This window comes from Asterias amurensis, chromosome 20, assembly GCF_032118995.1.
Source record: "Asterias amurensis chromosome 20, ASM3211899v1".
Classification (NCBI taxonomy): domain Eukaryota; kingdom Metazoa; phylum Echinodermata; class Asteroidea; order Forcipulatida; family Asteriidae; genus Asterias; species Asterias amurensis.
In genome coordinates this window covers 6223700-6237867 of record NC_092667.1, presented here as the reverse complement: position 1 = coordinate 6237867, position 14168 = coordinate 6223700, and the positions used below count along the sequence as shown (strand labels likewise).

General features: G+C 39.3%; 1 protein-coding gene across 1 annotated transcript in view; it reads right to left on the bottom strand.

The window, feature by feature from the left end:
* LOC139952188 (uncharacterized) overlaps window positions 1-14168 on the bottom strand; it is a 67256-nt gene that overhangs the window by 42573 nt on the left and 10515 nt on the right. Inside the window, exons 9-35 of the mRNA XM_071951225.1 lie at window positions 13977-14107; window positions 13050-13177; window positions 12389-12610; window positions 11694-11926; window positions 11217-11347; window positions 10468-10639; window positions 9936-10153; window positions 9564-9688; window positions 9182-9358; window positions 8721-8986; window positions 8249-8379; window positions 7867-7994; window positions 7223-7462; window positions 6529-6767; window positions 6099-6229; window positions 5770-5894; window positions 5466-5639; window positions 4938-5191; window positions 4216-4337; window positions 3882-4015; window positions 3474-3659; window positions 3086-3309; window positions 2359-2504; window positions 2029-2197; window positions 1287-1504; window positions 620-753; window positions 233-421 (exon numbers count right to left, since the gene is read on the bottom strand). Coding sequence (XP_071807326.1) covers window positions 233-421; window positions 620-753; window positions 1287-1504; window positions 2029-2197; window positions 2359-2504; window positions 3086-3309; window positions 3474-3659; window positions 3882-4015; window positions 4216-4337; window positions 4938-5191; window positions 5466-5639; window positions 5770-5894; window positions 6099-6229; window positions 6529-6767; window positions 7223-7462; window positions 7867-7994; window positions 8249-8379; window positions 8721-8986; window positions 9182-9358; window positions 9564-9688; window positions 9936-10153; window positions 10468-10639; window positions 11217-11347; window positions 11694-11926; window positions 12389-12610; window positions 13050-13177; window positions 13977-14107 — 4747 coding nt within the window. The remainder of the gene's footprint in view (window positions 1-232; window positions 422-619; window positions 754-1286; window positions 1505-2028; window positions 2198-2358; window positions 2505-3085; window positions 3310-3473; window positions 3660-3881; window positions 4016-4215; window positions 4338-4937; window positions 5192-5465; window positions 5640-5769; window positions 5895-6098; window positions 6230-6528; window positions 6768-7222; window positions 7463-7866; window positions 7995-8248; window positions 8380-8720; window positions 8987-9181; window positions 9359-9563; window positions 9689-9935; window positions 10154-10467; window positions 10640-11216; window positions 11348-11693; window positions 11927-12388; window positions 12611-13049; window positions 13178-13976; window positions 14108-14168) is intronic.

The window sequence follows — 14168 nt, the reverse complement described above, 5'->3', positions numbered from 1 at the left end:
AGCGCCCTCTTTGAATCATCCTCCTTCTGCCAACTTTAATTTTACATATGGGGGGACAGAAATTTCGGCACACAGATTTTCCTGGGACACTAACACATTAATATTATTATTACTATTAAACCAGAGGTTGTTGGTCAAATTTTTTTTTATTTCTATCAAAATATACTTCAAAACCTTCAACCTATTACTTCAAACCCTGCCATCTCCAAACGATCCTCCATGTTAAACCTACCTCATCCATGATCTGCTTGAAGACCTCAGTAGCTGCCAAATACTCCAACGAGCCAACAACGCCATTACTACACAGAGCCTCATGCAACTGAGTTACGTTGACTGAATCAGGGAATGCAAAGAGCGCCCTCAGCTGATCATTATCACAAAGTGATGAGTTCAAGTTATTAGCCAAGATAACACGGACCAACTATAAAAAGAACAAAACAAACAGGGGTCAGTTAAATCGTTAACTCTGATTGAAAAAAATGTTCACAAGTTTAAATGGAAGGCACTCTACAAAAGTGTCCTCATTCGACTTATTTTCCTGCATTCGATACGTGCAAGACTTTTGCAATGATGGTATTGAGTTTATAATATGATTGATAAACAGAAAGACATGTCTTACCTCTTCAAGATTGAAAGGTGCAGCTAGAATCTGGCTCAGCATATCTTGATTAAGAACCTGCTCCAAGGCTTGGAGTGTTGTATCAGTCAGGCTAGAGGGATTTCTAAACAGAGTACTCAGGGTGATATTCAACTCTGTCAAAATACAAAAACAAGGTGGTCAGGTTGGCGTAGCGGTATCTTTCCTTGCCTCCCACTTCTAGGACCCCGGTTCAAATCCTGCCGGGGGGCACTATGTGGATTGGGTTTTTCAGTCTCTACCTGACTGAGTGTTCTGGCACACAAAGAGCTGTGGGGAACAAAGGTCTCAACAAAGTTTGTCTTTCTTAAACTGGGTCCCCATAAGAGGATTCTTTAGAAGAGGCAATACCAGAACAACAATAGCAAGCAAAAGTAGTGGTTGCTTTTCCTTGGAATATTTCTCTGGGTTTTTCCTCCCCCGCCAACAAATTCTACTTCTTTCCTTGTCTTCTTGGCTAGTCACCGATTAAGGTCGCTTTCTGATAGTCATTGACTTCACAACCAGAATAAATTAAATAGGCACCAAAATGCAAATCAACTGTAACAAAGTTTTAAAAACACACACAAAAACAAAAAGACCAAAAGACTCTGCAAATGTCAATCTGAACCATCATGGTTTGGCTTCATGCATCAGCTTGCATTCATACCTGGTGCAGCTTCACAGATATAGCTTGGCAATGGTACACTACAGTTAGCTGGATACCACAGTCCATCTCCGCCAAAGTTGGCCTTTCCACAGGACAGATTGCCCCACTGGCCAGGCCCTCCAGGAGCGATATTCTGGTAGTCTGGTGTCTGCCAACTGTTTATCCAGTAGAAGCCCTGACTATCATGATACAGGTTGATCCAACTGTCTTTGTCATGACTGTATAGTGGACAAAAATAAAGGCTTAATTTGTGGTGAACGATGAGTTAAATATTTCTTTGTCTTCTTCTCTTTGAGTGCAGCTGTCAGATGACTGAAGATAACAGCACTTCCAGATACATCAGAGAGAACCCATTTTATCTCGACCGTGCAAAGTTTCAAATCTTACTCATGAACATGGTGTTACTGCAAACTTCATTTGTATTTCCACCTTGCAACATTTCAAATGCTACTCATATTCTATTGTTACTACAAATATTACTGGATTGCATTTCCACCATGCAAAGTTTTAAATCCTACTCTACTCTATTGTAGCAGCAAATCTTACTGGATTTCATTGCCAGCGTGCAAAGTTTCAAATCTTACTCATGAACATGGTGTTACTGCAAACATAATTTTTTATTTCCACCATGCAACATTTCAAATGCTACTCATATACTATTGTTGCAGCAAATCTAACTAGATTGTATTTTCACCATGCAAAGTTTTAAATCTAAGTTTTAAATCCTAATATAAATACATACCCTATGCCCTGCAGGAACGCTTGTTCTTCTTGAGTATTTATGTCTACCACGTGGCTGCGGCTATGAGTTGCTAAGCAGCCAGTGTGAGCGATCCATAAAAGGCCACTCTCATTCATGTATGTATAACATGAGTGTTTGTGTCTGTACCAGCCCTCTCTACATGGGTTAGCTAAAAAAAGATAAATTGTTAATTCATTGACAAATAGTTAGTTATTAAAAAATACCTAGGTCACAGTTGATGAGGTCAGACTATGTAAAACTCAGTGAAAGGACGTTGTTTAAGCTTGTGATGATATATTTATGGAGTCTACAAATAACTGGTTTCACTACCTTTGGCTTGGTCAAAGAGCCTGTTCAGGAAGTTGATGGAGGCGTGCACAGTCTTGAGTTCTGCTAAGTTGTTCCCATCAGTGACTTGATTCAAAATCATCTGCAATCCTGGTATGTCTTGTAAGAGTACCTCCAAGTCTAGAGAACTAGCAAACAAATAATCAAACAAACACTTTTAAAGATTTTTTTGTTTTGTTTTTTGAAGTGTCCTGATGATAATTTGTAATTAGCTACAGGTATTGTCAAAATAATTGGTTTTGCAAGAGTAGAAAATAAGAAGTAACTATAACTAGAGTTACAAAATAGTACTATTATTCTTTTTGAGAGATTGCCTAACATCACAAGGCCAGACAGCCATTTCAAGGTGAGGGCTGCAATAATAATGAGCTATCGAACCAAACCAACTGCCACCAGGGGCATGTTGCCACCTACTCCTGGGGCTGAAACAGGGTCACCCGCTTTACAGTCTGTAAGAATTTGAGCATGGCTATCTTCCACTAGGAGCCTGGCTGGTAGAGCAGAATCGATATCTTCCAACATTTTACAAAGCAATTATGGTTATTAAGTGCCTGACTAAGGGCCCAAGTGTCATGACCGAGGTTGAAACCTCACTTTGCTACTGGCAACATCAGAGCTTGTGTCTGTTGAACTAGACCACTTGGCCCAACAATGGGTATGTTGTTTGTTTGTTTGTTAGTTAGTAAGTTTGTTTTCTGTCTACACTCACTTAATGTCATTTTGAGGAATGATGTTTCCATACTGCATGGCTGTAGCTGTAAGTAGTGCCTCAACTACAGTGACCAATGAGCCCAGATTATAATGCTGACTGAAAGATCCTAAGATAGTTGGTAAAGTGTTGACATTCTGCATGAGTAGCTCTACATTCCTGGTTACATCCGCTATGTACGTGGAGTTTATATTCACTGTTGAGTTGGACGTTAATGTCTGAAGCTATGTGATTCAAACAATAAATAAATAAGGGATGTCAATAAATGCTAGTGTCAAGTAATAAACTATAAGGGAACTGACTAGATAAATGCTGGTGTCACAGCGCCAAGTGCTCTTTCAAAACAACCATTGACACAAGGACCGTATTGTGCAAAATTAATGCTTACCTCTAACATGAAATCATCCAGGGAGATGAGGTCTTTCAATTCTTCAGCTAAGAGGGGGTAGTTGACAGCACATAGGTAGTTATCCAGGGAGTCCATTAGGGTAGATGAGTTCATTGGAAGCCAGTCTCTTACAGTGGCATTACAGAATGCTTGTCTCATGTTGGACATCATGAACAGGTTTGTAGACTGGTTGGAAATAAGATGAAGCAATATACAGGGATGAGATTTGACATAAATGTGAACATTCCTGACAAATGGCTTCTGTGCCTTTGTCCCCCTTATTCAAGAACCTGCAGTCGATTTCAAGAAACTTTAAGTAGTTGATACCGAGCTTCAGGAAGTGAGGGGCAAAGGGAAACAAAATGGCAGAAAACTTTCAGAGTCTTGAGCACACTGCCACTGACTAACCTTAGCTGGATCTGTTAGTGTTTCCGTTACAGCGCTAAGAAGCATTGGTCCTTGCTCCAAGAGACCCATGATGCCTCGTAGGAACCTCTCTGTCTCGGGCATCGCACCACTGAAAATCCTTCCCTCGGCAAACTCTGCAAAGATGCCAAATCAACAGTGAGAATGAAACTACACACAAAGCTATTTTCACAGCAAAGATACACTGTATTTGGCTGAATCTTTCAAAGATTTTTTCTTTTATTGTATCTTTCTTAACATTTTGCCAATAAATCAGCATATCAGTGGCAAAAACCCAACTATGACCCTACCTTGAAGGCTCTGGTATTGAACTTACCTTGTGCGACAACAAAGAGTTGGTTTGTTGACTGGATTAGCGTATTGGCAAATGGGATTGATGCGATGGAGAACTGCAGGGTAGGATTCTCCAGGGCAAATAAGGGTAGCAGCGACCCCCCCCTAAATAAAATGGCAATATATGAAAGATATCAGTTCCAAAAAAAAGAAAGAGAGAGACTGGTTTGTCACAAAATGATACATTACTCTTTGAAGAAGTGGAAAGCACAGAGTATACATATTCACACAACTGTGTAAAGATAAACCCAACAGTTGTATGGCTGCTAACTGGCACCCGAACATAGATATTGGCAAATAAGGGAGACTGCCAACATAAGGGTTTGATAGCTCAGTTGGTAGAGCAACGGCACGTTAATATGGTGGTCACAGGTTCAAGCTCCGCTGGTGTATTTATTACTGACCGGGACCCAAACTCACTTTCTGACAACATCAGAATTTGAGTCTAGTGCATTAGGCAACAACACACTCCAATAACTTATGTACAGAGGTTAATAACAATTCACCGCCCCCAATACCAAGTACCGATCCAATACAAAAACAAAAATTTGTGTGAGGTGGTTCGAATTTGCAGAGGTGGATTTCACAAAGTGTTAAGACTAGTCCGATCTCGAGGGCTAGCCTTAAGTTTTGAAAATCTCCCAGGACTAGTCTTAAGTTAGGACTAGTCCTAACTCTTTGTGAAATCGACCCTAGGTAACTTACGATTGCGATAGAAAGTCTGCAGTCATCATTCCTGAGATCCTATTGAACATTGACAGCCATTCTGCTTCGCTTCCCGTCACATTCTCAAAGCTCTCAAGGAGTATTTCAGGATGGAATGATCGCTGTGTGATGAAAGCATACAGCTTGCTCATAAGCTGGCTCTTTTGGATGATATCAGTGAGGTTTGCATAGTGGGCAAATTCCGCTGGGATCGCCATGGAATTACGATTCACAAAGGCTTGAAGTTCATTGATCTAGTTTGAGAAGAGAAATGAGGACAATTAATTCATATCCGCCTAAGCGTTTAATTACAAAAAAGGCTGTATGTGCCTAAGCAATTTTCTTTGTCTAAACGGCAAAAATTCACATCAAAACAGATTGGATTAAAAGGCTTTCGAGTCAACATTGATCTGGGGCTTGGAGGTCCAACGAGTTATGACTGGGAATGTCAATTTCTTGGACACAACGCATTTGTCCTTTTTTCACCCAACAAAAACCAATGGAAAGATGGGCACTGTAGATACAAACCTTGGCTACCAGGTAAACGAGGTTAGAATGTGGGGCCAGTCCCGTCCATAGGGCAGTCAGATTGAAGCTACATAGTTGCTGTCTGGCGTCTTCACTGCCTGGTGGTAGGATCACAAAATCATCCCTGCACAGCACCGTTAACTGCTCACTTGGATTTGTTGACATCAACAGCATCTTTTAGAGCCAAGTAAAATCAAAGTAATACATATCAATTTAAGGCAAAAACAAACTCAGATGAAAGACATTTTGGAAAAGATCGAGGAAATGAAATGACAACGACAACCCAAAATGGGAAATTTAATACCTCTACTTTTGTGGCATTCAGGAAGGCTTGCAGGACAGCCTCGGTGACATTGGGACCAAGTTCTAACACAGCTTTCGTAGTTTGGAAAAATGGTTCTTCTGTCAAGCGTTGGAACAGGATGGGATCTGTGATTAGATTAGACAAAACAATCCAAAAAGTTCAAATCAAATACTTTTATCAACAATTTCTTAAATAACAAAAGCACTATTTTGCATGTATTTTGAAATTTAAAAAACTAAAATTTATTCCTGTTTCTTCAATAAAAACTACTACTTCTAGATTATTAGTAACATAACATTTTCAACAGATGATTACAGAGTGATATTTACCACTGAACAGACCAAGGATGGAAAGCTGTACGTCCAAAGCCAAATTCTGATATACCAGCTGCTCCTGTACTGCTGGCCAAAAATCAGTCTGATTTAAAAACTCTTCCACAAGGGTTGGAAGAACCTGAGTGCTGTATTAAGAAAAAGAAAACAAATCTTTAGAAACAGGAATAAGAGAGCAATAATGACAAGACCAGACAAACCACATCTATTAGGGTGGGTGTGGGGATAGATCAAACAATGAGATACTTTAGACGGTCCTTTTTCACAGTTCTTGACAGTAGTGCAAGTGCTCAGACCTACAGGTGTAACACTGAGCATGTGCACACACGCTTAGAGCCGCAAAAAGGACCGTTATCTGCTGCCGCCAACGTCTCAAAAGTCTCCCATTGTTACAATACCAGTCGGGTTATTTCACCATTGAACTCACCCAATGTACTGAAAGATCTGCAATGGTGACATGTCTAGTAGCATTCCCAAAGTACCTCCCAAATGACTAGAATTACCAGAGACACCTGGGAGCTGCAGCTGGAAAGGGCTCAAGAGTCCAGGCATTAGAGTCTGCAACAACCTTGGTAGACTCTGAACATCTCCGCTGATCAGACTGATTTCCTGGATTAGGGTACCCCAGTTGATGTTCCCAGTAGAGTTGGTGATTGTGTCTGTGATCTAGTTATGAAAAGAGGATGTTAGAAAGTACAGTCATAGATTGGTAAAGTAAGGGTAAATTAATGGCCATGGTGCGTCGTAAGAGCACCAGACTCAAGCTCTTGTGTTTTTGAACAGCAGAGTGTGGGTTCGAGTCCCAGTCGTAATACCTGTGTCCTTAAGCAAGACACTTATTACTTCATCTTTTAGATAAATCATTGAGTAAAAATAACCTAGTGTACTTATTGTAAAGAATAGGGGTTCCTCCTGGCATGGTTGAAGTCATACAGTTTGCACCTAGTAAACCGTAACAAGGTGCTACATGTATAAATATCATGTAAAATGGGTCTTATAATTCCCCAAAAAAACTCTGCATATCTTTACTAAAAATAATGAAAGTTTTGAGACTCATTGCGAAATAGTGTTGTATAAGGACTTCATATAAATTTAATTACTAGCTATAAAGTAAATTTTACCTGATCGACAAGAATGGTTAAATCCAATTCCCTGGTAATTACTGCTATCAAATCAGTGTTATTCATGGCATTGCCAGCCAACTGACAGAGTTGTGTTTGTAGAGACCAGACTAGCTGGATCATCCTAGAGGTGGTATTGACTACAGGGAAGACCAGTACATCAGTCAGGTTGAGTTGACCTAAGCATAGTAGACTCAATGGATCCTGGGAACTAGACACCATCTGGACAAAGACAGGGAGCTGAAATGCAGAACCAAGATATCTTTGAAGGTTGGGATGGTTAAATGTTAAGTGTGTTTAACTGTAAAAAAAAAAAGGGGGTTGAAATTCATTTCCAAACTTCCTTTATTAACAAAGCCGACAGTAAACAAAAATGGGACCGTCCTTTTCTTAGAAATAATAGCCGTGGACACATTCCAGGAAGAATGATTGACATCCCTTTTGTTGCTGGAATATTTCTCATAATTTGTAAACACATTTTGCTTTGTTTTTTTGACTGAAAAGACTGGTTTAAACTGTTCTTTTTTCAACCCTTGAAAGTGTGTGGACGTCGGTAGAAACATTTAAACAGTAAACGGATCACACAAGTTCCCTTTCACTGTTTATGTTTTGATTGTGAGTTGGGTGAATAATGGGATTCCCACCTTGTCCATATTGATGTTGAGTTGTAGTAGAGACTGGATATCTTGAGCAGATAGATTGAGCTGACTCTGGAGGATGTCTCTAATAATGGAATCATTCCTGAACAGACTTCCAAGAGTAAAATCGTCTCCTGGAAAAAAAAACAATTAAAACAAAAGATTAAGGCACTACACAATTACATTTTAGCAGAAAATATTGCTTCACAAACTCCTGCTTAGCAGAAATTTGCACGATACCGATTACAAATGGTTCAGCATAGTATGTTGGCTGGTAACCTTATTCTGGTAAGCATAATGTTGTTGTGCTTAGCTAGTTGTTGTGCTTAAGCAGTTACTGACTACCTTCTCTGTGTTTGTAAGACACTGTATTGAGTATCTGTCATACCTTGGTAGGTTGCAAGCTGAGTGAACATGGAGCTGATTATTTGCTGTCCAGATGAGATGATTTTCTTGACCATTGTCCACCATGGCACCTCTCCAAGCTGCATGTCCAGTGTTTCCAGGTAATGAACAGCTCTTTAAATAATTAAGGATACCAGAATGAAAGTCAGCAAAACAGAAAAACTTTATATTCGAAATTTCATGTATTCTGGTTGTGAAACCAAGGACTTTAAGAAAAGCAAACTTAATCACTGAACAAGCCAAGAATCCAATGGCGAGAAGAGGACAGAAGTTTCAGTTTTACATATATGTGAGGAAAACCCCAGAGATTTAGTCCAGGGACCACACATGCAGTCAGATAGGGACTGAACACCCAATCCAAATAGTGATCAAAACAGGGTGGTAGGCCAGGAAAGATACCACTTCGCCAACCTGACCACCCAAAACATTGGTACATGTCATATTTTCAAACTCACGAAGCATCAACCATGTCCAGCATAGTCATTCCACTCAGGTACATTGAGACTCTCTGCAACATATCCAGCCATTCTGATTGGCTGCCGATGATGTCATCAAATCCACTCATCAGAAACTGAATGTCAAAAGTTTGATTCAAGACATCTACTGTGACCTCTGAGATGAGATTGTTTTTCTGAATAATGGCCGACAGATTGGCATAGTGGAGGTACTCTGGTGGAATCAAGGCTGGGTTGACCTGAAGGAAGTGTAGAAACTTCTGGATCTAAGAGGAAAAAAATAATAAAATGAAACTTTATTTTTATGACAGAGGCAAGTGCCAGTGTTCCGATACAAATCTGAAGTAAAAAATATTGACAAAGACCCGAGATATTATCATTATATGTTGTGACTGCAAATCTTTCTATATCAGAGTTCCACCATGCAAAGTTTAAAAAAAACCTGGTTGAGTATTAATCACCTTTGAGTCCAGTCCTGGTATCTCCCAGTGCTGTATCTCATCAGCAAAGATCATCGTCAGATTCAAACTACACAGTTTCTGTCTGACCTCTGCCAGGTCAGCTGATGGTGGCAAGGTCACGAGGTCAACACTACACAGCACCATCGCTTGCTCTTCTGATGACATGTTGAATAGAGCCTGATGATAAAAAAAACGAACAATGTGTCTGGAAAAATCATTGTCAATTGTTTCATAACAGTATAACGCCCAATTCAATAGGACTAACTTCAGATGTCAATCTTGAACAAAATAAAACTCTTTAATATTTTGGGTTAAACTTTTTGGTTAGCTGTGTTTGGTGAATCTTTCGGTTGATCCGTTTGACCTTGACCTTTTCACTGACCTCGAGTCTGGTAGCATTGAGGAATGAGTGGATGATGGCTTCTGTGACGTTGGGGCCGAGTTCAAGTAGAACTTTTGTGATTTCAATGGTAGGCTCATCCCTGAGGAGCTGGATCACCTTGTTATCTGAAAGAAAGAAAGCAAGTAATTCATCAATCGATCAATCAAACTAATCAATTGAATAATTGATCAAACGACCGATCAATAAACCAATAATTCAATCAATCAATTGATCCATCCACCAATTATTGACCATCGTGCCATGCTTGCCATTTTGGGAGCCTACAGGTAAGCGTGCTGACACCCTGTCACCTCAAATTTGCAGAAAGCAACAGAAAAAGCAAGATTCAAATGAAAATCAGTTTGCTCTTACCTTGTGGTATTTCACATAACAAGCTGTCAGTCGGAGTGGTACAATCCACATGGTGCCACAGACCATCAGTACCAAAGTTTGCTTTCCCACATAGTTCAGAGCTGTTCTGGGAACTGATCCAGTTCTGGTATTCACTATCAACATCAGAGTCATTGAATCCATCTATAAACAGATATGGTTGCAAGTACCAAAGCCCAAGCCATGTCAGAGTGTTCTCCCTGAACAAAAAACAGATTTGGTGATAACAAATTTTTATTTTGTAAAAGGATTATTAGGGTGCATACTGTGGCATGTCGTGGCCGAGTGGTTTATTTCCCGCATCAAATCTCTGGTGTTGTCAGCGGAGTGTGGGTTTGATACCTGGTCATGACATTTTTACTCCTGGGCAATGAAAAGGAATTGTTCTCTAGTGTCTTGCCCAATGACTAAATGGCCATCTTCACACTAAATCTAATAAACACCTAAATCTGGCCATGTCAAATATTGACGCTTCCACATTGTACAACATGAAACATATAAATAAAAAACATACCCAATACTTTCAAGATACTGTTGTTCCTCCCAGTTGTTGACACCAACTAAATGTCCAGATGGATGTATCTCTTTGCATCTTGAATGTGCATCCCATCTATCAGGGAGCACCTCATAGATGTACTTGTAACAAGAGAGGTCTTTACTATGCCAACCATTACGACACGTAACATCTAAACAGTTCAAGTCAACAAATCAATAAGAATCATGTTATACACACAAGATGAAATATAAGGTTTCTGCGTCCGTTTTCTTTATGTTTGGACATAAACATCTGCTGGTGATTCGTTGTTTGAAGCCTGAAACACACAATCTTACACAACAGAAAGCTTTTGTTTTAAGGCCATTTTTACAAACTCCATTACATCCTTGAAGATATTATTTGACAGGTATTTAAGTAATAAAACGGTTCTTACTTATTGAAATCACATTCATAAAATTCAAACATCATTGAGATTGGTTAATAATTGTCAAAGATCTTTGTCTTTCTTTCCTCAGTGTGATCTGGAGTCTGAAACACCTATAACGCTCCGTAGGTAGGTGTTAAGGTGTTTTCAATATTTAACTGACAACAGAAGGTATTTTTAGTGTGTTTATCACCATTTCCTGTTTGCCTTCAATTTGCCTGTTTCACTTCAATGTTAAAGAGAACTTTTACTTATTGTTTGAATGTAAAGCGCTGTGAGTCTTGCATAAGGCTGTCTATAAATCTATTGATAATAAATAAACAAACTATTTATAAGCACTCACCTTTGAATACATCTAAGATGGCAAGTTGTATATCTGAGATGAGATGATTGAGTATCAGTTGATACTCAACTTGAGGCCATAGAGGAGTTTGGGATAACATATCTTGAACCATGGATATGATCTGGTCAGAGCTGTCAATAATAAATAGTAACTCAATCAGAAAAACTCATTTCTACCTCTACTTAACATAAGCAAAATATTAACTCTTACAGAAGCAGGAAATTACGCACTAACATCAAGCATATTTAACGGGTTACAATTCATGTTTGCTTGTGCACGTGTGAATTATGCACTTACAAAACTAAAAAAGAGGTCGGCACATGCACAGTAACTGGAGAATGGCGACTGATCGCATTCGTACGTGTTAGCCCTAATGTTCTTCTATGTTGTCAACCTATTACTGCCGTAAAGCCAGGGGAAAACAAACAAACAAACAAACAAACAGCCCAACAAACAAACACTAAAGTGAAATCCTACCTTAGAAGCTGCATCAGATCTTCTGGGCTTGTACTTCCTTGAGAAAGTCCAAGTATTTGATTAAAGTCCATTGAGGGCAGCATCAGCTGCACATCACTCAAGCCAGCCAAGAGCTCTGGAAGACCCTTGACAAAAGCAGGCAGATTCTGGGTGCTTTCAATTATTGTTCTCACGTCTTCCAAAATAACTCTCCAGTTGATTTGGGAAACAGGAGCATTGAATCCTTGGTTCACCTGAGGAGTCAGTTTAAACAAAAGTTTAAAAGTTATTATTCAGGATTGGTGACAAAACATCATTGTTCAAACTAGCACTAGGACCACTTTTTCTGTATAATGTTTTCCTCTGAAATAAAGTCATTTGAGAAAGCTGTTTCTGAAAGCATAACAAAACACAGCAACTGATTTTGGTTGTCACAACCAAAATTAAGACAATATCACTTTCTGAAAAATTATGCATGAAGCCCAAATGACACATGTTTGTTATTTCATGTACTTTTTGATAGCACAAAACATGACACTGTCTGCCACTATTTTGCCAATTATGTATGATGCCTTTGTGTACATTTTGACTCTCAGGATAGGTGCACATAAGTGTGCTGCGCGTTGTGCAAGGGTCAATACATGGCAAAATAAAGGATGACATGTGATGTGCATTTAACCAATAAAATGACAATGATCTGTGTGTGAAGGATTTACCTGGTCAATCAAGAGAAATATGTTTGTTTGGTTCAGCAACATTTGAAAGAACTTGTCAGTTTTATTTCCCAGGCCACAGATGGTCTCTTGCAAAGATTGGATGTTGGAGGAGATGCTCTCTGAAGATGTGTTCACAAAGTCTGAGAGGCTAGGACTCTCTGATGAACACAACAGATCTGCAATGTCATCTGGCATGGTCAGTAGCTGAAGAAACTCTACCATCTGAAAAAACAAGCAAAAATCAATGAACCTTACAGAAGACACAACCCACTGCCAATACTCCAACTTGTGAACAATCTGAGTTGGAAACAATAGACCATTATACACAGGTCTTGGTTAACATACAGCCTAATTTGAATATTGATCATGTCATGTCTATCCACATTACCCCAAATTCTCAAGTGTATTTTTCCCCCATTTTTATTTTAAAGGTAGTAATTTCCTCCATAAAAACATGATGTTATACAAATTGCTAGGGTTAAGACCCAGTCCACACAGGCCTCAATAGCGAGAACGAAAACGAGAATGTTAACAATGCACGCCCTCAATTGGTTGAATAAGCGTGGGCGTATTCTGCATGGAGCATTTAAACCTATATAATGCGTTTCCTTTGCGTTGTGATTGTTTCGATTTCATTAACGCTGCAATGAGCTTTCCTAACCTTGTCCTGTTTGAGTTGAAGTTGTAGTAATGCCTGGACATCCTCTTGAGTGATATTGAATTGTTGGAATACATCCATGATGATGGTGTCATTATGCAACAGGCTTCCAAGAGTTATAGGGCTGCTCACTGAAATATTCAAATGTACAATAGTTTACATTCTAGGTCGCTTATATGCCAATTAAATTAGATATAAACATCGACCTAGTCAGCCAATTTTGGCCAACTTAGGCTTTTACATGTGATGGTTTGATAATTAAATACCATGCAATCTACTTCATGTTTTTATTCACACATTATTTCAAATCTGAATGCTCTATTACTCAGTTACACATGAGAATATAAAACTGTGATGCCAAATATATGACTCCACTAGATGAATGGACTATTTGGTGCTGTGCTCTAAATTGTTCCATGCCCAATGTTCAACAAAAAGTTTCGAGCCACACATTCCCAACTTTAACACACTGTTTTCCTTTTGTAGAGAAGTAAGTACCCCACCCCCTAAAATCCTCTGAAGAATTCCTGTGAATGTTAGAATACAATATGTGTCATGGCAAAGCGGTCTAGCTCACTGGACCAAAGCAGAGTGTGGGTTTGAACCCCGGTCATGAAACTTGAGCCCTTGAGCAAGGCACTTAACCATAATAGCTTCGCAAAGAGTTGAGATGGTAGTGCATTCTGCTCTACCAGTCAGGCTCCTAGTGGATAATAGCCATGCCTACATCCTTACAAAGTGTTATAGGGGTAAACCTGTTTCAAGTGATGTTAGGCGGTATCTTATACAAAATATCTTAAAATTGGATGGGGTACACTGTGCCACATATCGACAGATCTGCATCCAGAACCAAAAGAATTATTACAACATCTTCAGGTTTCACATGATTGCCAACAGTTGGATATAATAAGGGATGGATTGAAATATTACCGTCAGTGTTTTCCAAGAAGTTGCTGACGGATCTAAGCAGACCTTGAGACGTTAAAGCAATCTTCTTGACGTCCATCCACCAAGTTGCATTATTCAGCTGAGCATCAAGAGACTCAATTAGATTCGAAGCTCTGTTCAAAAGACAGACAGCAGGATTCAAATTATTACATCTTGGGGGAGGAGGGGGAATAA